Consider the following 25,087-nt stretch of genomic DNA (forward strand, 5'->3'; position numbering starts at 1 on the left):
CCTTGCTCTCAGGCCATGACTTCCTCGATGCCCCGCGGCATGACAGAGGTTTCTCGGTGCCGACGCCCCCCCCCTTCACGCTATTCCTTCGAGCGATTTGTTCGCTGCCCATTGTGCGCTCAGCCGTAATGAAAGAGCTCAAAGTACAGGGCACTGCAGGAAGCAGGAGGCAGTTCGATGCAGGAAGTGTGTTGTATTGCTGCCTGCCTGCCAGTCAGTGTGTGAACGGACGCCAGGCTGCTGAGAGCATCACGGGGGGGGAGTTCGCGGTGAGCGGAAGGAGGTGGACGGGAGCGGCTGCGGTACATGCTGCTCAGGATACTGTGTCTACTTTGGGGTAAATGAATCCGGGGGGCAAACATGGGCACTTTCAGGCATCCCGTTATTCATGGGTCCAGCTTCCCCTCCACCAGGGAGAAACACAACCCCCGAACGTGGCGCTCTCTCGCTCTCTCTGCCCCCCCCCCCCCTTCTCCCTCCCTCCCTCCCCTGCACGTTATTAGCCCCCCCCCACTCCAGCCGGTTGCCTCCACTCTCCTCCAGCTGGGTCCATTAGCTCAGTGAGTTCTGACAGCCAGCGCTCAGCCTCCCCAAGTCACCGCTTAAGTGGACGAAAGTGCATGGAAGACACGTGATTACAGACACAGGACTACAGACAGACGATTACAGACACACAACTACAGACAGAGAACTACAGACAGAGAAACAACAGACACATAATTACAGATACAGAACAACAGACACACGACTACAGACACACAACTTCAGAGCCCAGTCTGATCGCACCGCCACAGGTGAAGCTCCGGTCAGGCTCTCTCTGCACAGGAAGAACGGTTTCGGTTCATCCCTCGAGCTTCACCCTCCCGGGTTTCGTGCGAGAGGAGAAGTGCTTCCATATCCAGTTACTCGCTTTCCGAGAGGTGAAACACGTGAAGCTCGAGCGCCGAAACCGCATTTGGATGCATGCAGCGTCGCTGCGCTCGGTGTAAGTTTATCTCGCGCCAAGCGGGTGATCAAACCGTATTTTGAAGTGCCACGATGACGGAGAGGATTGCCAGGTTGCAAAGTCCGGGCCCTTCGGCGTCGCCCTGACACGGGCTTCGTGGCGGGGAGAGGGGGGAACTCAGGCACCGTGACACACAAACACACGAACATCCTCACGGACTAACCAAACCCATGCGGACCCTATGACGGGGACCCGCTCTTCAAGATGAAGGTGTCTGTCTCGTCCTTGACGTAAGGAGATGAGCTGGAGAAGACGAGCGGGAGGAGAAGATGAGCCGATGCCGCTCATGTATGACACCATCTCTTTGTCTTCTCTTGCGCAGCTCTGTGTGTCTTGTAGTCCAAGTGACTTTCCTGCTCCTTTAGTGAGGCAGCGCAAGCACCCAGGTGCATCATGGGAGCTCGCACCTCAACCCTTGACCTGTTCCGCGTGGCTATCCGAGCGGCGGTGACACGACAGGCGACATGGCAAAGCTGTGCACGGCGTTCCGTTTCTCCACGTGCCCTCCCTCATTCGCCCTACGCGTACGGCCTGTAGCGGCGCGGCGGGAACGCGGTGCGGTGCATCGTCCTTCGTGAAGGTGCGGCACGACGCATCGAGTGACTGAGCAACTGAGCGACTCGACACCCCGCGCTCCTCGGGGTCTCGGGTTTCCGCTCTGAATGCTCCGTGTCCTTCAGCCATGCGTGAGCCTTGCGTGCCCCTTCCTGTGGCAGTGCCTGCTGTCCAGGAGGACAATGGCGCAAAGATGTCATACGCCGGACCGCTTTTGTCACCCCCTGCCCCCCCAGCCCCCCTCCAGCCCCTTCCTTCTTGTGTTTGTTGCCGGAGACCGTGGTTCCGGACGCCGAACGCGGACGGTATTGTTGCTCCGCTGGCGAGGAAGAAAAGCCAGCAGCCCTTTTCTATAGGGCATTGTGCAAAGAGCAGGGGCTCTGCTTTCAGTGGCCTCACCTGTCCCCCCCCACGCCTCACATACCGACACACCTCATGAGCGCACCTCGCACGCATGCACGCCACACACGCAGCACACACACATGGCGCTCACTCGCTAACCAACGCGTGCTTGCAGGTTGCGGGACTCGCACCGGGCGGCGATCCGTGTGCTTCAGCGGATGCGGTACTTCGTGGCCAAGAAGAAGTTTCAGGTGAGCGACAGGTGACTCGCAGCTCGTTTGCGGCCGGCAATACCGTGCCCCGCCTCTGGCGTCTGGGGACGTGGGTGGGGGTGGGGGTGGGGGTAAGAGCAGGGAAATGCAGGTCTAGGTCAGTGCTCCAGGGAGCTGCGCCCTCCATTCTTTCTTATCAGCGACTCTGAAAGAGGAGTTTGTTTGTTTGGCCCAAGAGTGGGAGTGAAAGGGTCCGCCGATGCCGCGGCCTCCACCGCACACCCCCACCCCCACCCCCACCCCACACCCACCGCACCGCCCTGCCCGCATCGCCCCACTGGGCCTCTGCACGCCGATGGCCCCGTGTTGTCACCATCCCTTTGTGTCGTGCCTGGATCGCGTTCCCCAGTTAGAGCGAAAGAGAGATGTTGGGTTCGGACCCCAGGCCGTCCGGCTCGCCGATCTTCGTACTTTTTACCATAGCTCTTACCACCCCTGCCCTCAACCTGTGTGAAACCACTTCGTGATTCCCATCCATTCGCTCTACTCAGGCCAACGCCTTGCTGCTTTGCCAAGAGCTACTTGTTCCAGTGCTGATGCCCCGACCTCCGTTCGGCACACAAATTCCCTTTGGCTCAGTGAATTAAAACACTGGCGCTTAGTGACCTTTCACCGTGCGTCCCAGGGTGCCGAGCAGCCTCTCTTGCAAGTGGCCTTCACTGGTAAAGGTGGTACCTCTCTGCTTCGTTGCTGTGGGGGAGTGAGGGACCTGCCCCTCCGGACGATCCGATAGCCATCGCTAGTAATGCTTGATCCCTAGCGGGAACCGCGACATGTCCTGGCTCCAAAAGGGCGAGCGAGAGAGAGCGAGTCCCTCTCGGCCTGGCTCTGGTTACATAGGGAGGCGGAGGCCGAGGGGGAGGGGTAGCAGGTAGAGTTACCTCCTGGAGATGTCCTTCTCCTCAGCAGCCTGCAGCAACATAAACACACACACACACACACACACAGGAGCGTGCTCTCTGGGCCTTTCTCTGCCTCTCATGTGCGGTTGATGCCACATGGGGGGGCCTTTGTTTGGATGGGACCCATGAGCACAGGACCCCCTGTTGAGCGAGGCGGTGTTTTCATACCGCTGTGTCTGTACTTACAGTGTACTTTCACTCCTCTGCTGAGTTCATGTGGTCTCCTAGGAGATGGTCTCCTACCGGGGCGGCAGCGGAGGGGGGTTGCACTCGTGCCGTGTCCTAAAGGCGCACGTTCTGTATGTGTGTTTTGCAGCAAGCTCGCAAGCCCTACGACGTGCGCGACGTGATCGAGCAGTACTCCCAGGGACACCTCAACCTGATGGTGCGCATCAAGGAGCTGCAGAGGAGGTGCGCTGCCGCCGGGCTTCCGGAGCTTTCTTTGAGGGACGTAGGGCTGGAAGTGCTGCTGTAAAGTCACAGTCAGCTCAGCAGTCATCCATTCCTCATCGGTAGCTGCTCATCTCTCCAATAGTTGCTCAGTGTAATCAATCAATGGAGGGTCCTGGGGCGCCAGCGCCTATCCCAGGCACACAGGGTGTGAGGCAGCACGCACCCTGGACGGGATGCCACTTTATTGCGGGACAGTCGCACACACTCATTCTCTCTCTCTCTCTCTCACACACACACACACGGATCAACAGTTCACTATCTTTGGACTGTGGGAGGAAAGCCACTCGAACTGAGAGGAAACATGCAAACTCCACACTGACCGAGAAGCATTCGAACCCATATCCAACCCCACGCTCCAGGAGCCATGAGGCACCAGCGCTACCCACTGTGCCAATGTTCCTTATCTGCCCCAAGCAGATCTTGTTCTTTCACATGACTGCTTTGCAGTAAGGGGGGCGCGGTGGTGCGGTGGGTTGGACCGAGTCCTGCTCTCCGGTGGGTCTGGGGTTTGAGTCCTGCATGGGGTGCCTTGCGACGGACTGGTGTCCCATCCTGGGTGTGTTCCTTCCCCCTCCAGCCCTACGCCCTGAGCTGCCGGGTTAGGCTCCGGTTCCCCGCGACCCCATATGGGATAAGTGGTTCAGACAGTGTGTGTGTGTGTGTGTGTTTCAGTAACTTCATCTTTCAAAGTTGGACTTAATCCCTGTATGTGTGTGTGTGTGTTTCTGTTGCCAGGCTGGACCAGTCCTTGGGGAAGCTCAGCCTCTTCCAGACCAGCTCAGGTAGAGGAACCCTTGGCTGTGCCGCCACTGCCGCCGTCGCACTCCCACCCCAACAGAGTGTCTGCTGTTCGTTCGTAGAGCTTCTTCCTGCTCTCGCCTTTCTTTCTTTCTTTCTTTCTTTCTTTCTTTCTTTCTTTCTTTCTCCCTCTCTCTGCAGCCAACCCCCCCCCCCCTCCAACCCCGCTGTCTGGCCTCCGGTTGAACCCTCGTTCTGCCAGAGCCTCTTAACTCGTCAACTCTTCCAAAAATCACACAAGTCCATTTCCTGGCAGTTCCACGTTTGGAAGGAAGAAGGAGAAGAAAAAAACATAGCATTACTGCACCGAGAGCCTTTGGTCCTTTGGAGAGAGCAGAGGCGTGTTTTCGGGAGGCAATTCCCAACCAATTGGTTTTATGCATTTTGCTTCCTCTGCCCTGCCTTCTCTTGCTTCACCACCCCGCCGCACCTCTGTGTCCGTCCCCTTGCCGTGCCGAGCCGTGCTGTGCTGAGCTAAGCTGTGCTGGAGCGGCTGTGTCGGTGAGCCCGGGAGCTCCCGGCTCGGAGTCGCAGCGCAGAGGTGAAAGAGCCATTGTTAGGCGGGCGAAGCCCTGTCCACAGACGCACTATGAATGAGAGGCTGAAAGGCGAGTAGAGCTGAGCAGGCAGGTGGCTTCCGTGTCTCGGGGAGGGGCGGGGGGACCGCCGAAGTGCTGGACCCAAACACCTCAGTCGCCCCCACCCCCCACCCCGTCTCGCACCGCAGTTGAGGTGTCAGTTGGCACTCAGGACTCTGGACGCACTGCTGTCCGTCACGCTCCAGTCCTGCCGCTCTGCAAAGAGTCCCGTAGCTGCGAAGCGCTACTGACCGCTTAGTGACCGTACCGTGTTTTACTTACCGCTCCACCTTTTACACTCGCTGCGATGCCTGCTTGAGGCCGAGCGCAACACCTGTTTATTCTGCCGTCTTCTCGCACTGCTTTGCTTTCTGTGTGTTGCTGTAGCCTTGTGCATTTTCCTTGTGTGTGTGTGTGTGTGTGTGTCTCAGGGAGAATCACCCTGTTCCACTCCTCTGCTTTTCAGTGTTTTTCACTGTTTCACGTCACCCAACTTTAGCCTTCACCTGTGTTCCTCCACCCCGTGTTATTCCATCCACCCTGTGCTGCTCCACACTGTGTTACTCCACCCTTGCCCTCTAGCCTGCCTACCTTCCTCACCCAATTCCCTGATCTCCCTTTGCAGAGCGGAGCAAGGACAAGGGGTCCAACAGCATCGGCTCCAGACTCGCCAGGATGGAGGATAAGGTAGGTCCTCCCCGTCCTCCCGTCCTTTTGTCCTTCCGTCCTTCCGTCCTTCCATCCTCCTCGTCCTTCCTTCCTCCCATCCTCCTCGTCCCTGCGTGGCCTTCTTCTGCACTTCTCCAGGTCTCTTCAGATTGAGAGCAGAGGTGTAGAAAAGGCTCCACTGCCCTCCACCCCCACTGCATCTCTGTGCACTTCCTGCTTGCCGCCCAGCTCTGAGCCCTGCAGGCCAACAACCACCAGCAGACGGTGATTCATTCTGTTTCTCTTCATGTGCGTCTCCCCAGTCCAGTTCCTTTTCGCTCGTAACCATTTCTTCATTTTCGTCACAGTCGTGCCAGGGTGGAAACGGAGTTGTTTTCTCACTCAACCTGTTCTTACCGTTCTGTTACCGCCGTCTCGGGTTGGGAACCCGCAGATCCGCCAAATCGGGAAGGTTCGCACTTAGAGCGTGCGCAGCGTGTCGCCCTCAGCCCCTTCCGCGGATTAGCTGTCCTGCTGCCATGCGTGCTGCTCTGAGTCACGAAGCTGCCCTGGGGCGGTCGTGGGGGGGTCGGGGGACTTTGCGGGGCGGAGACATGGACTGGAACAGCAAGCACTGTAGGACAAAGTCATATTATTATTATTGGTATGATGGTTACTTTGCGGTCGTAATCTTTATGACACGTGGGCAGAGCATGATGACGCGCAGCATCCTGTCTCCAGTAGCCGGAGCCACAGGTGCAAAGCAGCGGAGTTGGCGCCGACGCTGAGACGCGGCTAATGCTTGTGTGTAGAGCAAGGCACGCACACCACACACATGTGTAAACACACGGAGCGCTAGATAGGAGCGGTATTCCTGGCTCGGTGGCGCTACGGGAGTCGGAGGTGCGGCTGTGAACAGGGCTCTTCTGCTCCCGCCGCGACTCTTCCCGTCACGGCTGCAGTAAATATGGATCTTGGTGTCGGACCCGGGGCCCGGCGCGCAGACACACTCCGACACCCCCGTGATGTTAATGGAGTCCTGATGCCTTCTGTGGGCTGAACTCATTTGTTTTTATGGCTCCAATTTGACACACGGTTTTAATGAGAGCGGCGTGAGGAGCATCGCCCGTGTGTGTTTTCACACCGCTGTTTCAACAAGGGACTTATTCACTGCCGACGCCTTTCCTCACACTCACTGATATATTTATAGCCGCTATCAGCCAAGGCAACTGGCGGGTGAGGTCTCCTGGCCCCCCGCTCCTCTCCATCATTGGGTGCTGGGGGGTGTGTCTGGAGAGGAAGGTGTCCAGTCCCTTTGTGCTGTCAAGCTGTTCCCAGATGCCCCCTGGGCAGGGTGTTGCCGTGGCAACAGTCATGACTATGCACCGTGCTTCACGCTTGCAGAGACAGGCCAGAAAAGTGTTTCTTCACACAGAGGATTGTTTAAGGGCGCCGCTCTCCACATTATATTGGGCTCCTTTACTCTTTTGCCGTTGTTTTGCTGAAGTGTGATTTTTTTAGGGAAAAATTCGCACGGAGTTGGGAAACCAGGAAAGTGTGCGACCATAGCTCTTTGACACTCTGTGTATGTGTGTGTGTGTGTGTGTGTGTGTGTGAGAGAGAGAGACAGTGAGAGAGACAGCATTCATCCGGTATGAGGCACAGTCAGATGCGATGAGCGAATGAGCGCTGTTTCCAGTCCAAAACCCAACGCTCGGTGCGGTTGCCCCCCGCTGCTATACATAACTGTGTGGGCCATCCACCGCGCTCTTTATGGCACACTGATGGACCGGGTCTCGTCCCACTGGACTCAGCCTGGCACCCTGCCCGTCCCCACTGCCCTCTTACCTGCAGACGTGAGCACCGCTCTCAAGGGCCAAGGAACATTGCTGTTCTCTGGGTGTGTGTGTATGTGTGTGACCTTGTGCAAGTGTGTTACAAAGAGAGAGCCCCTGTGACTCCAAATGCCAACCTGTCTTTAAGTCTTTAGTACTGTTTGGTTTGCGTATAGGAGAGAGGGACTGGGAAAGGGTGTGTGTATGTGCTTGTTTGTTTTCACTGTGCTGTGTGTGAAGGACGGGCCGGAGAAGAGCTGTGGGCAAGGCGGCCAGCGCAGCGCTACACAAAGTTCTGGGTCAGGAAAGCGCTGGTAATGATCCATTGAGCGCGGTAAACGGTGGAAAGCGGCACTGTGCCAGTCATCTGGAGCGAGGTAACCTCAGCGGGAGGAGGGTGGGACCGAGGGGGGGTGGGTGCGTACAGGAAAGTATCGAGATGTGATCAGAGCCATCTGTGCGTGAGAACCTGCCCCCGCACGAGCCCGCCCCGGACCCCCCCCCCCGGGGCTGTGATCGGCCCACATGGAGACAGGCTCGCGGGGCTCTACGGTGACGTCTTGGCCCTGACAGCCTGGGGCTGCGAGGGACAACAGGATACCGTGCATCCGCAAGCAGGAAGTACTTGTGGCTGAAATCACACACAGCAAGTGTCCCTTGTGTGGCCCCGTTGTTCGCCGCTGCTTCGGCGCCTTTTTGGGCAAATGTGTGAATGTGATCTTTTCTTCTTCTTCTCTCTCTGCTGGTGTTTGCATCGTGTGTCTTGTAAACTTTACACTGGTAGAGGTGAACCTCTGCCAACGGTGTGTGCCGATGTGAGTTGTGTTAGAGAAACTATTGTACTGTAGAAAACAGAGTGGAGTCCCCGTGGGGGTCTCACTATTGTGACGTTTGTTAAGAAAAGAAAAGAAAAGAAAAGAAAAGAAAAGAAAAGGTTCGTCACAGCGACTTATTGACCCTCTTTGGGCAAAGAAACATGTCCACATGCGGAGGTGTTGGACAGCCTGCTGGACTGGTGCATTGTGGGAGGGGAGACGGATGGGAGGCAGGGTTGGGGCTCCGGCTGTGTTTCTGCAGCACTAGCCACCGCTGGACAGGATGTTGCTTCGCCCCCTTCGGCCAAGCGCAGAAGTGAGGAGTGTGTGTTTTAACAGACGGTGCAGCGAAAGTCTCTCTCGCAGACGATGAGACGTCAGGAGGGAAGTGTGAGATGTGGAGATGTGTTTCGAGACCCTTCTTAAACATCAGGAGGGATTCAGCAGCTCTGAGGGCGAGTGTGAGCGCCGAGGCTGGGTTTTGACGCCCCGGGGAGTTTTCTACACTCGGCGGTTCCTTCTTGGGTGGTCTGCGTGTGTGTGTGTGTCTGTGTGCGTGTTGTCTGCCACATGTGCTCAGCGCCCATGTTGGAGTTGAGTGTTTGCCCCAATGTCACAGCAGGTGGGTATTGGAGCTAATTACTTTGGTGCGAGACAAAGGTTCCCTTGTTGGAAGCTGGTGAGCAGTAAAAAAACAAACAAAAAAAAAAAACATGTCCATGCAGATCGTTGTTAGATGCAAACCTGCAGCTGAGTTCAAAAAGATGTTTCCGTAGTTTTGGTCGCCCTGCGGAGTCCAGGTGGACGGAGGCGTGTGGGGACACGAGGGGCCGTGAGCACACCTGGAGTGGCACAGGGAGGGGGCGGAACAGCGAGACGGGTCCAGTGCGTTACGGCCACTTCGCTCTGTGTGTGTGTGTCTGTTGGGGGGGGACTAGGTCACAATGAGGCGAAATGCAGAGTAGAGACATGAGACAAGTGGACATGAGAGAGGACATGGGGACAAGGGAGACTCACAGAACACGCGTGTGGAGGAGCCTTGCAGCAGGAGCGCAGCTGTAGGCAGTCTAGTGGAGCACTTCCTGGATGCCCTGCCACACACACACACACACACACACACACACACACACACACACACACACACATCCTGCCTGGCGCAGGATGCAGTAAACCCCCCCTCCTCCACACCCGCAGCCTCCTGGCACCGGCTGCCCAACGTGTTATTTAATAATTGTCCCTCCCTGGAATAAGCGGGAGCCGGTGGGCTGCGGGGATGTGGGCGCCACGCCGGGGAGACTCCTTTTCAAGAGGCTCAAAATAGTCTCCGCTGGCCTCTAATTAGGTGGCACCGGCGGTTCACTTGAGGCCATCGCTGCGGGCCTTTCATTAGCCTCCCGGCTCGGACCGAGCCGAACCGCGTCCCACCGCACCTCTGCTGCAGCACGGTGGACGGAAGGTGCTGCCTCACCCTCGCTTCATTTCAAGGAGGCATGAAGAGAGCTTTTTAATCACAGACGCACGTTCCCCACCTCGCACACACCCTCAGGCGCGCGCACACGCTCGGGAGCACCTCTCTATTTCTGTCTGCTCTCGCCCCAACGCCGGGACAGCAACAGTGACGTCTGCGGCGTTTACCGCGGTAACGGGACCTGCGGACAGTGTCACCTCATGGATGGATCAACCGGTCTGATGAAACCGACATCGTGTGGCCGTTTCTGTCGTTTCCAGACCACGCAGTGCACACCTCGCACCAGAAATGCGAATATCATCCAGTCTTATTACCACTTTTATATTTATGTTTATTCATTTATGTTTAGCTCAGAGTGAAGTTCTCAGATGCATCAACAGGCCGAGGGCTGAGAACCCTCACTGCCGCACTGGCTGAACACACACGCATATTTTTCTGATCTCAACAGAGCGCAGATCCAAGATGATGTTTCAACACACTGATTCCGTACAGCTGGTTGGTGGAACCTGCACTGGACCCCGAGCTCTGAGCAATCCTAACACACACACACACTGCGCTCCTGCTCTGTTCTCGGTTTGACCTTGTGCTACGGCTGAAACGAGATGTGTGTGAGTGTGGGTGAAACTGATTCTTAACTCTTACAGTGTGTGTCTGTCTGTGCGAAACCAAAATAATGATTTGACAGCTGTGTGCATATCAAGGTTAAACCATAAGGGTAACAGCTGTGTCTCTGCGCATGTGTGTGTGTGTGTGTGTGTGTGTACTGAACAGCCCGGCGCCAAGAATCCCTATGAAAATAGAGCAGAGCAGGAATGTTCAGGAGGAGGGGAATGGGAGACGGAGTTGAGGAACGCTGCTCCCGGTAACTCGGTGCAGCTTATCCAGGGCAGTCTGCTGAGAGCAGGGGTTCATGGGAAAAGGGGAGGGGCAGTCGGAGGGGCACGCCGCAGTGTGGAAGAAGGGAGCAGTGGAAGGTGCTGGAGGGCTCATCGAAAAAGAGTCAAGGCTGCGAAAGGGTGTGTGTGTGTGTGTGTGTGTGTGTGTGTGTGTGTGTGTGTGTGTACGTACAAGGAGGACAAGCTGGATAAGGAGGTGTGGCAGTACATACAAGAACCAGAGGGGGCGCTCTTGCTGATGACGGCTGCAGCTGCAACACACTGATCACCGGTGGTGTCTGAAATCTCGTTCATATCGATTAAAGAACGTGAAGACACGCTTCCTGTGCCAGCGTGCGCTGCATCTGTGTGCAATGGCCTCCTGCTCACCACGGACCTGGCGGGTCTTAAGAGGCAGTTGGACGCTGTCATTCCTGCTCGATTCATTCGTTATGGAGCCGCTTGTTCATCACAAAGTCCCTGTGGCCTGGAGTCTATTCTGGCGGCACAGGGTGTGAGGCAGGGTGCTCTCTGGACAGTCACCATCCATCGCAGAGCAGTCTCTCTCACACACACACACACACACACACACACACACACACACATACACACACACAGCAGCACTCCCTGCAGGCATCCCTGCAGGCATCCCTGTCCACTCCCAGCACTTTTCCTCTCCTGCATTCGTTTTTTACACAGCTCCAAAGTAATATATTGCAGAACAAATATCTATTGTTCTTGCCCCTCCCCCAGTCTCCTGTGCCCCCCCCAAACCCTCTCCGGTTTGGCAAAAACAAGCTGTATGCTGGCTGAATGGAAACAAGTTTGGTCAGGTTTGCACTTGCTGGTGCTGCTCGGCGCTTTGGTTACTCACAGACGCAGACAGACAGGCAGAGTGAGACGGACAGAGAGACAGACGGAGACACAGTGAGAGAGAGAAGCTGGTGTGTATGAGGAGCCTCGCGGTTCGAACTCGTCTCCCGCTGGAGTTGGCGGTTGGTTTTTGTCCTCTCCAATCCTAGAGACCTGTGACTACCGGCTCCAGGTCCAAATTGTGGGCGGTGGTCCCCTGTTGTGCACTTGGTTTGTGTTCTTGTGTCGAAGGGCTTCTGGAAATGGCAGAAAGGCACATTTTTAGCTGCATAAAATGAGCAGCTCAGCACATGAACACAGTTAGATGATGAGTCAGCGGTGCAGAACACATAGTTTCCACACAGTGTGCAGAGCTGCCCTCATATACCCCCCGCGAAGAGCTCCTGCCCTCTGTGTGTGTGTGTGTGTGTGTGTGCGTGCAAGTGGAGCGTCTGTGAAATGAATGCATACCAATTGTTTGTATTATTAACCCGGTGAGGACATCTCTGAGGGACAGAGACAGACAGTAATGTCCATGTCCATGAGGTGCTGAGCCTTTGCAGTCTGTGAGCCCAGAAAGGAGAAGGACAACAAGCTACATGTGTTTGTTCACAGTTATTGGACTGGATTCAGAGCCCATTTATTGCTTTAACGCGAGAGTCAGTGTGAACCCCCCCCCACAGTGCTGTGGAAACGTGTGTGTGTGTGCGTGCGTGCGCGTGTGTTTGCGTGTGTGGCTGACGACGGACCCGTGCCAGAAGGCCGGAGGAGTGTGGCGGGGGGGCAGAGGAAAGCGCTCGGCTGGATGTCGGTGTTTGCAGAGGAGCCGTTCCAACGCTCCTCTCGCCGATGATGGATGGTGGCTGAGGGAGGGAGGGCTAGCAGGGGCCTGGGGCCGAGAGGCGCTCCCCCTCCCCCGGGGGGGTCCGGGACATTCATCATTCTCGCAGTTCGCCTCGCCGCGGCGACACAGGCAGCGAGAATGCCCGGACGTCGCCATGACAACGGCATCACAGTCTTATAGAGTTCCGCTCGGGGACGTATCACGGCTCAGCAGGCACCATAACATGCTACAGGTAGCAGGAGGGGTTTCTTACATTGCGGTGATGGGTGAGGTGGAGGGGGCTGGGTGGGCAGCACAGCAGGTTTTCACACGAAAACGGTCAGTCGGTGGGTCGGTCAGTCGGTCGGTCGGTCAGTCAATCGGTTGGTCATTCGTTCGTCCCTCTCCTTCGCTGCTCTCCCCCAGCTGCTGAAGAATCCGTCTTCATTGCCTTTCAGTCGTCTGCATCTGGACATAATTGCCATTAATTTTCAAAAGGGGGGGCACCGAGAAGCTGTCCATCAAGTTAATCTCCGGCCCATGCCTGGCTCTGCCTCTTTCCAGCTTGCATGTGCAACTTTCAGCAGTTTTCATGCTTCTTGAGTGTGTGGGGTGTGTGTATGTGTATGTGAGAGAGAGACAGAGAGAGAGCACTAAGCGGGGGTCCCGGGTCAAGCGGCGCTCTGCCCCCCCCCCCGCCATGCGAGTTCAAGGTACAGTAAGCCTCTCATGTTTAACCCGTTGCTCCCGGGGGCCCCTCCCTGTCTGTGGCCAAAACCTCCCACGGAACAACTTTCAGTTCACTTCGAAAGTCCACCGCTGCCCCCCGTGCTGCCTTGGAGCCCCCCACGTTGCTGCATGTGGACTGCCTGGAGTTGAGCAGCGCCTCTGTAATGCCAATACACACACACACACACACACACACACACACACAGACATGCATTTGTACATGAGTAGAAACGCAGCTGTACAGGATGTGGACATGCCAACACTGTCCAAGTAAGACATGTTGCACACACACACCTGCACATCTACTGTGTGCACTGGCATTTAGGTTCCGTTGCTTTTCGCTTTCCGCTCAAGTGACGCTGGAGTGTCGGTGGCCCTCTTGTCACCTCACACCGACTTAATGAGGATCAGCGGTGTTACACCCGGGGGGGGGCACATCAAACAGGGGCCACAGGGGCCGCGTTGAACCTGAGGGGGGATGTAGGAAGATGAAAGCACCTCTCTTGTTCAACATGCGAAAGGATTTGGGGACGGAACTCCTAGCACGTGGGCTACAGTACAATAGTGTAAAGAGCATGGTCCGAGAGTTTAATTCACAGTACAGTACAGTAGTGTAAAGATGGTACATTACAGTAGTGTAAAGATGGTAGAGTAAAGATGGTACAGTAGTGTACATTAGGATTTGTCAGCAAGTCACCAAAACTCCAGCCCAGATGGAGCTGCACACATTGAGCTTTTCTTACACCTCTTTTTCGGAGTTTCTGTGCCGGAATCTGGAGCTTGTGCCGCAATCTGGCTGGAGGACGGCTGTCAAGTGCAGAGCGGCAGTCAGTGACCAGCATCCTGACAAACACACACACACACACACACACACACACACGTGGAGAAGCCAAGCTTGGCTTCTATGCCGGAAAGTACACACACACACTGCCTGAAACCGCTTGTCCCGAGCGGGGTTGCGGCAAGCTGGAGCCTAACCCGGCAACACAGGGTGCAAGGCTGGAGGGGGAGGGGACACACCCAGGAGGGGACACCAGTGTGTTGCAAGGCACGCCAAGCAGAACTCGAACCCCAGACCCGCAAGAGAGCAGGACCTGCCAGAAAGTACTTCATGTTTATTACCGAGAGAAGGACCGTCTGCGCGTCTCTGTGTGTGTGTGTGTGTGTTTCTGCAAGAGCAGGGGAGGAGTTACCGTGGTACAGAACTACGTGTGCCAGAGGGGAGATTCAGTTTTGCCTCTCTAGAGGCTGCAGTTTTTCCCCCTCATTCCGGACAGCTTTTCCCCTCTTAGTGACCCTCACGCTGGTGCTCTTACTCATCTCTGAGCTCCACCGGCGCCTGGAACTGAGCAGCACGAACACTTGCGCCGAAATCTCCGGAAACAGAGTCTCGGAGCCTTTTTAGCCCCATTGGTGCTTGATGACCAGCTTTTGGCGCTGCAGAGGATGGGGTCCTTCCCTCTGGGTCCAACCTGGGACCCCACGGGGGCCACCGAGTCCAATAGAACTGCGCTGATTTGTGTCAGCTTGTTCAGAAACTTACGCGTCCTTCCTGAGTGGCCTACAGTTCAGTGAACAGTTCATTTACCAGGACCTTCAGACGCTGTGGTTTTTTCAGTCCAACCAGTACAGCGCAGCACAGTAAAGTACAGCACAGTCCCAAATGCTGAATAGAAGGTGTCAGAAGGGCAGCCGTGCAACGTGGACCCAGATGAGCTCCATGCGCTTGTGTCTCTTCGCAGATCACGCACATGGAGCAGAGCCTCGGCCACATCTCCCTGGCCTTGCAGCGCCTGTTGGCCGTGTCGAGATCCGCGGGCGGCGTCCAGGGGGCGGGGCGAGGGAACGCAACCCCAGAACGCGCCGGAGCCTCACGCGCCGCCGATTTCCACTCCAGCAGCAACAGCCTTCCCAGCTACGAGCAGCTGTCCAGCCAGGGGGCCCCCGGCTGACCTGTGCCGCGGCGCCCAGGTGACACTACGGCTACAGTGACACCGCTCTGTGTTTGATACAAAGCCAATAAAGTGTATGCATGTGCTCTATGTATAAGACGACTGTAATGTCATATAGTTAATACACTGTTTTTTCCTCTTATTTCGGAACCCTAACGGTTCAGCAGGATGGCGGGCATCGCCCCTCCCCCCACCCTCCATTTTTATTTCCGCAGGCTGACACAAGGGGGCCTGCCTCCTCCGTCTGATGGCCCGCTGCCGCTTTCTCGCTGACACACGCACACACAAAGTACACCAAGCCCTGCATCCAGTGTGTTGCTCTCTACACGCACACACAGACACTTGGGCATCGCTGGTTCAGCACTCTGGCCCGACGTGACCCCAGAAACAGTGGAGTCCCTCGCCGGAGGGCAGAATGCCGGACGGCCGCCGTGCTCCTCCTCAGTGCCGTGGTGTGTCTTTTGTCTCTGTGCACGGTACCTGTACAGCGTGGCAGTGTGAGTCTGGAGTCAACGTGTGCGCTGCCGGAGTGTCCGTCGCTCAGCTCCGTGTCGGACAGCGCGTGACAGCGCTCGTGTCCACCTCGTTGTGGTGCTTGCGGTGCTCCTCCTCGGCCTCGGATTCGCCTGGAAACCAACTGGCATTACAACTGGCATTACCGTCTCCATGGCACCGTGTCCAAACGTCACATGCGGGACGTCGCCTTTGTTTTATGGAGTTTCTGAAAATAGCTTTTCGCTCTACGGGCTCCTCAGGTGCGGGTCTGTGCAGCTCGGGGTTCGAGTGCTCGTTCTGCGCTTGCACACCCCGCAGGGCTGTCGGGACGAGGCTGCTCGTCTCCTCCTAATTAGTTGGGAAGGGGGGTTCTGTGAAAGGCAAGGGCTTCTGAGATATCAGTGCTTTCAGAGCAGTGCTGTTCGGTCCAGTTGGTACAGCCGATTGTCTCTCAAATTCTTCTGTCAAAGTCCAGGTGACTTTATCGTGCTCTGTTTTAAAAACAAGCGTGTGTGTGTGTGTGTGTGTGTGTGTGTGTGTGTGTGTGTGTGGGCACGCAAGACTCGGCGAGGCCCAGGGTCGCCCTCTGACATCACCCCACAGGTCGTGCCACACGTCGCCGCATAAAAGTGTTCGGGGAGGCCTGGCATCGTAGAGACGTCAGCGAGCACAGCGGGTCAGCAGGGCTGACGTCACACAGTGCGCCATGACCCCGCCCTCACAGCACCCCCGCCTCCTCGCTCCTGGGCCCCACATCTGATTCCATTTAGAGAACCTGCACGGACCACACGCGCGACGGCCCCCTCGCCCGTCAGATGCCGCACGCACTTGCACGCACGCCACACACACGCGTGCCACGCTCTCTCGGAGCAGGGAGTCGCTGCAGCCGCCCTCGGGCCCAATAAAAGCACAGGCTGTAGAGTAAACGAAGCCACGTGGCCGAGGGAACCGGCAGCACCGCGCGCGGCCGAGGGAACCGGCAGCACCGCGCACGGCCGACGGCTCCGTTCACGGACGCGCGGGGGACAGTCGAGACACACCCCTTATCGCCACCGTGTGTCGTGTGTACATACTTGGGGGGTGTGTGCGTGCGTGCGTGTGCAGACAGTGTCGACGAGCAGATGGCGCCGCGCTCCTTCTCTGTGCGCTTTGCATTCCTTTAGAGCTCACTGACAGATAAGTGAGTTATGCAGCACACGACCATCTGGTCAGTGACACCGTCTAGCGCTGCCGACAATGCGGACGAGGAGACGTGGGGGGGGTCGCGTTGCCACGGAGACAGCGACATGTGCTCCTTCACGCCTCGTTCCTGGGGAGCAGTCCAGCGCTCCGCACGCACCCCGTTCGTTGCCCTCCCACTCCTATTGTCAGAGCCCCTTCCCCCCCGGCGAGCCCGCCAGCCGCCTCGTCCAACGCCGACTCTGCTGCGGGACGTTTGTCCTCGTGGCCCGATCCGGGAGCGTCCTCACGGTGCCAGGGTGCTGCCCGTTCCGTGAGGCGCACACTCCGAGGACTCCCCCCCCCCCCACGCCTAAACGAGGCACCGCGACGGGCGGGTGTTTGCGTTGTGTGCGCACCCCCGGCGGGCCCATCTGCTTCTGTTTGTTTGTTGTACAGATGTAAGTGGAGTGTCCACAGGCCCCAGGCAGCCAGTGCCCCGAGCAGGGAGAAAAGATGTTGCTAATCCCCTGCGTGAATGGGGCAGGTCAAGCGGCCGCCGGGATGCATTCAACCTCCGGGCAGCGGCTTCAAATTAGGAGGGGCGGACAGGCCCCTCGGAGAGCGCGGCTTTGTGACGCGGCGCGGCGCACCCCGGCAGCAGCCCTTTAAAGAGCCTCTCTGGCAAAGCTGAAGATTTATGGTGTTTCTGCCGCGCCGCCCCGCCCCGCCCCGCTCCTCTCTCTAAATCACCACGAGCCGTCGGCCGGAGCCGCGAGCGGCCCCACCCCCGCTGCCCCCATACAGTCCCGCTTGTGACGCGCGTCTCGCAGTCCGGAGCCTATCGGTCCTGCCGGCGTCACGCCAAACTTGTTTTGTTCTTGGACTTCACTTCCAACTTGCTGTAAAACCAGCGACTGCTGCATGTCAGGAAGCGGAATGAGTGGCGTGGGGGCGGGGGGGGCATGCTGGTGCCATAGTCCGATTCTGCCGACCGCAGTGCTTGCGGTCGTCTGAAGTAGCATCGCAAGCAGCGGCTGGGGCTGGGAACGCTCGTCTGGCTCTTGGGTCGAAGAATGACGGAGGCACATGGGTTGTGCTCACGGTGCCCCTCAGCATTAAGTGCCGTCTGGCACTCCACTGCCAGAAAATGACAAAACCTGAAGTGTGTTACATTGCGGTACAACGGGTGTGTGTATTAAGTTGTATGTAGCGCAGGGGCGTTAAAGGAGCACCGAGTCAGTGCCCATCACAGCAGGGTTCTCCCCTCCCCCCCGAGCCCAGCGCCAGCACTTGTCCGAAGAGCAGTGGCAAGCCTTGAAAACAGCCAACGGGCAGCAGGGAGAGCGAGACGTGGGGCGGCGAGGAAGGGGTCGGGGGGTCCGGGAGGACAGGGGTTTCCTGTGCGCAGCATCAGGACCAAAGTGAAACTGGCAGAAGCGCCATGTGCTGCGGCTCCTCAGAGCTACTGTCAAGGAACACCGTTTGAAATGACGCGCAGCTCCTGGGCTCTGGGTTCGACTCTCACTCAGTCTGTGTGCAGTTTCCATGTTCTACCCTTGTCAGAGTGGCTTCCCTCCAGGCGCTCTTGTTTCCCCCCACACTCCTAACATATATTTGAACCCAGGGGTATGGTTGCAAGGCAGTGCCTTAAACCACTGCGCCGCCATATACTGTGCGGATGGGCAGGGGGCCCCACGCCACAGTCGGACCTGTACCTCGGCGTCTATCACGAATTCTGGGTCGACCGTAAAGCGTGGAGCGTGAGCACGCGTTATGGGTCAGCGGCGAACAACTCCAAGCAGCGAAACGTGAGCGATGCGCTTCGTCGTCCGCTGTGCGAGCCGGGCCGCACTGACTCCAGGCTGTGGTTAAAGAGCGGTCGGCCCCCCGACCGAGGGCAGCCTTGCACAGAAAAGAGGCGGCAAAAGAATGAAAGCAGATTCCTGAAAGGGCGCCACGAGTTCCCCGTCAGTCAGACTTCTGCGTGGCTGCGTCAATTCAGCATCGCCCATTGTTGTAGATACACATGAATACTGAATGAAGGGAGGGCAGAAAGAGCCCGCACCTGGAGGAGAACGCGCGCACACCCGCACACACACACGCAGAACATTTGAAAACAAAAAGCAGTTTTGGCAGTTGTGTGCACTTGTTTCGGGGTAAATCATGCAATATTCCCTTTGCGTGTGCAGCCTGTACTTGAAACACACACTCTCAGGGATCCCCCAGTATATTGCTACACACACACCCTGGGCCCCGGCATCATGTCGCACCGATTGGAGCTCTGTCCCTTCCAGATTGACGCTGTTTCGGCATTTCCTCCATACCGCACATGTAGTCTGTGCAGAACTGGGGAATGGGGCTGATCTCTGGACACACACACAAACACACACACACCATAAACACACAAACAGGCTCTTCTGTTTGCATTGGTCTCGCTAACGACACTCCAAGGAGGGGACTGGAGCGCATCTGTGCCGAGCACCGCATAGAGCGATGAGCAGGGCAGCGCAGAAAAGGCCGATCGATCGCTGCTCCTCCGCCTCAGCAGTGCGTCGCACGGGTGTGCAAACACACAGACGCACAGACGTGGGCTCAGCCGTTCATTCGTCACGCCAGGGCCGGGGGGTCGGGGCGGAGGAAAAAAACCAAAACGATGGGAGTTTCAGGGGGCCCTCGGGGGCCCAGGGGGTCGGGGAGCTTTAATTTGGTGACAAAGGCTCATTTGCAGGTGAATGCCGTGGCACACTCGCCTGTGCTCCCCGTCCCTCTGGCCTTTGTCCCCCCTCGCCTGCTCCAGTGCCAGATGGCCGTGCCGAATGCTAATTCTCTTTGGCTCCCTTTTTCCCCCTTTTTGTATTTAATTGCGGTCTTTGCAGGTGGGGGCTGCGGAGTGTGTGCCTTATTCAAATGGGATTTAGTTTTTTATTCTCTTTTTTTTCCAGGCACGTTTCTATCTTGGCGTGTGAGCCGAGCAGCGTTTGTCATCTGACAGCCAGGTCTGTCCACAGTGCGCCATCGATCCACACACTGTCACGCATGCAGCGAAAAAGATGGGCCTTGTTACACTCTGGCAAAACGTAAATGACCATAAAGTGTATATGGATGACGAAAAAAATGTTTACCATCGCTTCATCTGCCTCCCCCGGGTCTAGTGAAAGCCTGTCTCTACTTCAACAGGCCAGGTTGGCGATGGTACAGTAGTTCCGTTCTGAGGTGAAAATAAATATCACTGAAAGTCGCTTGGACAAAATCATCTGTGTAATAATAATAATAATAATAATAATAATAATAACACAGTGATGGATTGGCAGGTCCTAATCCCACATACCGTACTACTGCCACATGCATTTACTGATATAATCATAAAGCTACTGTTCAAATCGAAATTATATTGTTTTTTTAATTTGCCAATTCTGAACAGAAAAAAATCATATTTTATGGACGTGTTTTTCAATATTCCGTCCGGCCGTGTTGCAGAGGGTTAGAGGTCCAGTGCCGGTGGTGAACATCACGTCTTATTGGAAGGAAATTAATAAACCGATTGACAGTACGAACCCAGTGTAGAACGTGATGTAGGGAAAAAAAATCACAAAACAGTTACGACTGACTGGCGTCCAAGTTGTGTGTGTATATATATATATATATATATATATATTATATATATTTATATATATAATTTATAATTTATATATATATATATATATATATAAAAAATAAAATTAATTAATTTTGAATATATATATTTTTTCTATATAGTTTTAAAATGACCTTATGCGTTACTGTAATGTCTCCTTCGCCCCATGTTTTAAACACCTGATTATAACTTATTCTTATTGTAAAACACTGATTTCGTATCAGTCATCAGATACATAAACTAATTCGAAAATTTTTAGAAATCTTATTAACAAATTTTAGAGACATTCTAAAGCCATAAAGCGACATTGTATTTGCTTCTCCCGATTCATGTGAATTGTGGTATTTTCCACAGTAAAGTCCCACAATGCAAACCAGGTCCGCAGATTCACGAGTGACTTTTTCCGCAGTTCTGCAACAACAGAATTTAAAGATTGTAATTAATTATTTTATTAAGGTGACTATGGGAAACCACGTCAAATGAAACACTTTTTTCCCAAAAAGCTGTTTTGTGTGTTCTACTTTAACTTTTCGAGTGCAGTCGCATAATTGCCTTTTTTGGGTTTATTAAGTTCAAAACGAGTAGCTTTTTGCAATAACGAGTCTCACTGGTTTCACTTAATGTAAATGTAGTGTAACTTAGTTTAACGTCAAACTTTTTTTTGTTGTATTTCAGAAAAGTGTCGTTTTCATTCCCGCAACAACACATGACTTTTAACCTGAAATGAAAGCCTTATTACAATAAATAATACAATTTAATGGTTTGATGTGCAGGACACTTCTGTGTGGTTTCATAATACTTATAAATACAAGAAACATAGTACTGTACGTCAGTAATATATAAATTAAGAAAAGTTTTTATGATCTGCGTTTTGTTTGTTTTTTTTTTCTCTCTCTGACGGAGAAAACCAATAATTGACATAAATCAGCGCAGCAGAGACTTGTCTGCTGTTTTAACACACCGACGAGGGAGTGACAGCGCAGCATTGCTTCCATGATTCATTGCTCCATATTTCCTACTTTCAGCTCCAGGACATGTCCGCGGTGGGGGTGGGGGGTTCGGGGGGGGACACTTTGTATGTCCTCACCTCCGCCGGGGAAATGATGTCACCCCGATCATCCCGATCATCCCTTATCTTCGCACTGTATCATGGTGCGAATTCGGGTGAAGCCTCAACACCCCCCCCCTCCCCCCACCCCTCTCCACGCATATGGCCCCTAATTAGCTGGATGTCCCCCATACTTTAATTATATTTTCTCTCCCATTCGAGTGAGTGGGGGCGGGGCGGCAGGGGGACAGAGCGACCATTGTCCTCGCGCGCAGGACGTTCTGCGGCTCAATGGACGCATCTTGGCCGTGTCTACACGGATCCGCCATATGGCTACAAAGAGGGCAATAAAGGAGACTGGAGACGGGCCGCTTTGTGTTGGAAATGAGCGCGGGAGCGAGCGCGCGCGCCCGTCCGTCCGTCCGTCCGTCCACGTCGGGTTCCCCTCGACCTGCGTGTCGCAGCAGCGGTTCGGTTGGGCGCGGCGCGTGGCTGCGTGGGTAGACGTGGATGGGTCATTCGGAGCAGCGCCGGGTGCTCAGACAGGGGGCGTCGCGGAGCCGCTCGGTGTCATTGTGTCCCGGGCAGGTGGTGTCTGTGCGGAGGTGGCGGGGGCGCGCACACGGACGAGCAGCGGAGAGAAGAGGCCCTCTGGACGGGCACGAGTGCGCGCTCAATGCGCCCTGAATGCGCGCTCAGTGCGGGGGTGCACCGGTGCACAATGCGGGACTCCCAAGGCACCTGCTTCGCTCCTTTATGTGCTGGGGGTGGGTGGGTGGGTGTGTGTGTGTGTGTGTGTGTGTGTGTGTGCGTGTGCGTGTGCGTGCGTGCGTGCGTGCGTGCTGTAAATCTCAGCCTATATCACCCAGCTGCCACCTCCTCTGCGCTCCATCGGGACACAGCAATGCTGCTTTGTGCGTCTCCGTGACGTGGACACGGTCCCGCATGAGTAATGATGACAGAGTGGTGGCAAGAAAAGCACAGATCGCTTCTGAAACACACCAATTTTCAGCTCTTATCCTTAAATACCATCTTCCTTCCAGGTTACAACGCACACAATGGACTTTGGTGCCGAGCGGTCCATAAACGGACCACATAGCCGCTCGGAAAGGGTCCGGACCTCCGCACCTGAGCAGCGTCGAACGAGTGGGGGGGGTTGATGCGACAGGTGCACACACTCATTTAGTGACACATCGCAGACACATCAGACACAGCATAAATTCACTTATTGTGGGAAGTGTTTCATCGAAATGAAAAATCTCAGGTTCATGATTAAAATCCCCCGTTAACCGAGACTTTCAGTGGAGTGAAAGGGAACAAAATGAAGTGGAGCGCTGGAGATGCTTCCTGGTCGGGAAGGAGTTGCGTGGACGATGATGATGAGTGGAAGCAATCAGGAGATGAAGACAGAGGTGCCGGACATCCCGCTGTCTTGGTGATGACAGTCACTCAGGGGCTTGAGGATCAGCACTGAATGCTCGGTGTCGATGGGTGTGAAGAGTCGGCGAAGAATTTCCCACGTTCTCACGGGAAACAGTGGAATGAAAAGGCGAGGCTACATTTTCAGATGTTTAACAGTTTGTTTATTGATTCATATCTCTCGTGGGCAGTGGAAAGGACAGAGATACAAACGGCTCAGAAACACAACGGTCCCTATTTTCACGTGAACTATGAGAACTACGTCACTGACGGAGGAACATCACACCAACCTTTGACAATAAAAACAAAATTTAAAAAAAAAAAAGATTGCCCTTGGGCTGCAATGACAGAAATCCGCAAATATGGTGAAATATAAATTAGAAAAATTATAAGTTAGAATAATTTTTTAAAATATATATATCTATTTACAAGACTCAAGACACATAAAACAGAAATAAACAATATATACTTTCATATTGTCTTTTTCTTTCTTTCATTATTTCTCTTATTTTAAAGCTGTACACTTTTGGCCAGTGTAGACATTTATTAGAGTTATGAAAGATTGCACACTTGATGATGTATTTAACACTGTCCAGTGGCTCCATCAGGACCACCGGCCTGCTACATTTTCTCTGCGTTATAAAGTCCTTCTGCGAGTCCTGAGAGTCCGACTGGGGTGCGCCTCGGGGCCGCGCACGGCGCGCCACGCACGCGGATGGGTGGACGCGCTTTCTGGTCCCTCTGTCCAGGGGGCGGAAGATGACGTCTTCACAGTATCGCCGTGCAAAAACCTACGGGAAAGAAACAACACGGTGGACTTTAAAAACCAGACCAACGTGGGGTGGGGTGGGGTGGGATGGGGAAGGGAAGGGAAAGGAAGAGGGGGACTGAGGCTGAAAGTCGACGCTCCTTCTGCGTTTCCCGCCACTACGACGCGATCCCCCTCCCCCAGTCAACCACCCTCCCCACAATGCATGCACTGCGCTCCCAGGCAGGACGCGCTCCGCAGCCACACGACGGCGCCCGTTCGCGGTACATCCTGGCAACATTGTAGCAAACAACAGAATACGAGAACACACACACACACACCTTTATCTGATCCTCTTGCGCGGGGTTTGCTCGAGGGGAACCGGGACAGGACTCGTGCCCTGCTTCGTCTCCGAGGTCCTTTTCTTCTTGCCGAAATAATCTGTAAGGAAACGAGGGGTTACTAAGTTTCTCACGTCGCGCGCTGCCACCCACCGCCGTCACTCAGGCGCGCGCTCCGGTTGTTGCTCACCGCTGATGCGGCTGGAGCTGAGGTCCCCCGTGGACGCCCTTTTCCGCGGGATACACACGAGCGCCCTGCGCTGCGGCTTCCCTGAGTTCAGCTGCTCGGCGCGGTTTTCCCGGTTGAGCTCTGCGCTGCGCGCGCCCGTGGCTTCGGGGCTGGACACACGGCTGAGGGCGCCCGCCTCCCGGCCGCTGCAGTCCCTGGAGCCCCTGGGTAGAGCCGCCACGGGGATCCTCGCCTTGCCCCTCTGCACCGAGTCCCGGTAGAAGACGGGCACCGCGTCCACGCTCGCCTCCTCCCACTCGAACTGCCCGCGCAGAGGCGTGTCCGTGTCGAAGTCAAAGTTCCAGCGGCGCCGGTCCCGCTCGGAGATCTCCCGCAGCTTGGACTTCATCTCCCGCGCGAGCTCGTCGTGGTCCACGGGTCCGAAGAGGCTGCGGCACGCCCCGGTGCGTGCGTGCAGCGGGAAGGTCCTGCGCGCTGCCGTGCGCTCGAGGGCGCTGCTGGACAGCTGCACGTCCGACATCGCGGGTCCGAAACTCCCAGAGAAAACAAAACCGTAGATCAGCAGACACGATCCAGCGTGAAGCTCCCACCCGAGATTCCCCACGGTCGGCCGCGCTCGAGGATATTTAAACGTGTGACCCAGCTGCCCCTCCGTATGGACATTTAAAGTCCCCACAGTGCGCAGTTTGAATAGCCTCTCCGGACCGGCTGCTCATTGGTCCGTGCCGGCTCCGCCCCATAAATCTTGACACGCCCTAACTTGGCTACTATTGGCTCAGCCACAAATCCTTATCTCTGATTGGCTGGCCTGGTATCAGGCTCCGGTGATTGACGTGCGGCCGCGCTTCCAGTGCGTGGTTGTTTTTGCCCCGGAGACTTTCTGCTTACAGGGTATTTTTTTCTGCCCCCTCCCATCCCCTTTACGCGCGATGTTTCTGAGCTGCAGGGCTGCAGAATCCCTGTGAAATAATCGCTGGTTTGGAATATGGAAATAAACGCTTTATACATGTATGACACACATTTTTTGACAGTTTGAGGTGTTTAGTATGTACTTTGTTTTTCAGGGTTCTTTTTTTCTTAATAAGTGTCTCGTGATAATTCCACAAGATTCACTCTGCAAACACGTCTTTTGTGTTTTCCACTGGGAG

General features: G+C 55.4%; 2 protein-coding genes across 3 annotated transcripts in view; one reads left to right on the forward strand and one right to left on the reverse strand.

The window, feature by feature from the left end:
* The window catches only part of LOC108942397 (potassium voltage-gated channel subfamily KQT member 1-like), a 46,197-nt gene extending 26,483 nt beyond the window's left edge, over positions 1 to 19,714 (forward strand). The window contains exons 13-18 of one of the 2 annotated variants that reach the window (XM_018765740.2): positions 2,079 to 2,154; positions 3,394 to 3,488; positions 4,266 to 4,312; positions 5,532 to 5,593; positions 14,694 to 14,922; positions 19,502 to 19,714. In XM_018765740.2, coding sequence (XP_018621256.2) covers positions 2,079 to 2,154; positions 3,394 to 3,488; positions 4,266 to 4,312; positions 5,532 to 5,593; positions 14,694 to 14,903 — 490 coding nt within the window. In that variant the 3' untranslated portion in view covers positions 14,904 to 14,922; positions 19,502 to 19,714. Of the gene's footprint in view, positions 1 to 2,078; positions 2,155 to 3,393; positions 3,489 to 4,265; positions 4,313 to 5,531; positions 5,594 to 14,693; positions 14,984 to 19,501 lie in introns of those variants that run through there. The other variant, XM_018765739.2, reaches the window with a different exon arrangement.
* A 3,454-nt stretch (positions 19,715 to 23,168) lies between these two features.
* cdkn1ca (cyclin dependent kinase inhibitor 1Ca) lies at positions 23,169 to 24,633 on the reverse strand. The gene is made up of 3 exons (XM_018765414.2): positions 23,940 to 24,633; positions 23,750 to 23,849; positions 23,169 to 23,451 (listed from the first exon to the last, which is right to left on the reverse strand). The coding sequence occupies exons 1-2, from the start codon at positions 24,457 to 24,459 to the stop codon at positions 23,752 to 23,754; spliced, it is 618 nt and encodes a 205-aa protein (XP_018620930.2). The 5' UTR covers positions 24,460 to 24,633; the 3' UTR covers positions 23,169 to 23,451; positions 23,750 to 23,751.
* Positions 24,634 to 25,087: the final 454 nt, after the last annotated feature.

Source organism: Scleropages formosus, chromosome 5, assembly GCF_900964775.1.
Source record: "Scleropages formosus chromosome 5, fSclFor1.1, whole genome shotgun sequence".
Classification (NCBI taxonomy): Eukaryota; Metazoa; Chordata; class Actinopteri; order Osteoglossiformes; family Osteoglossidae; genus Scleropages; species Scleropages formosus.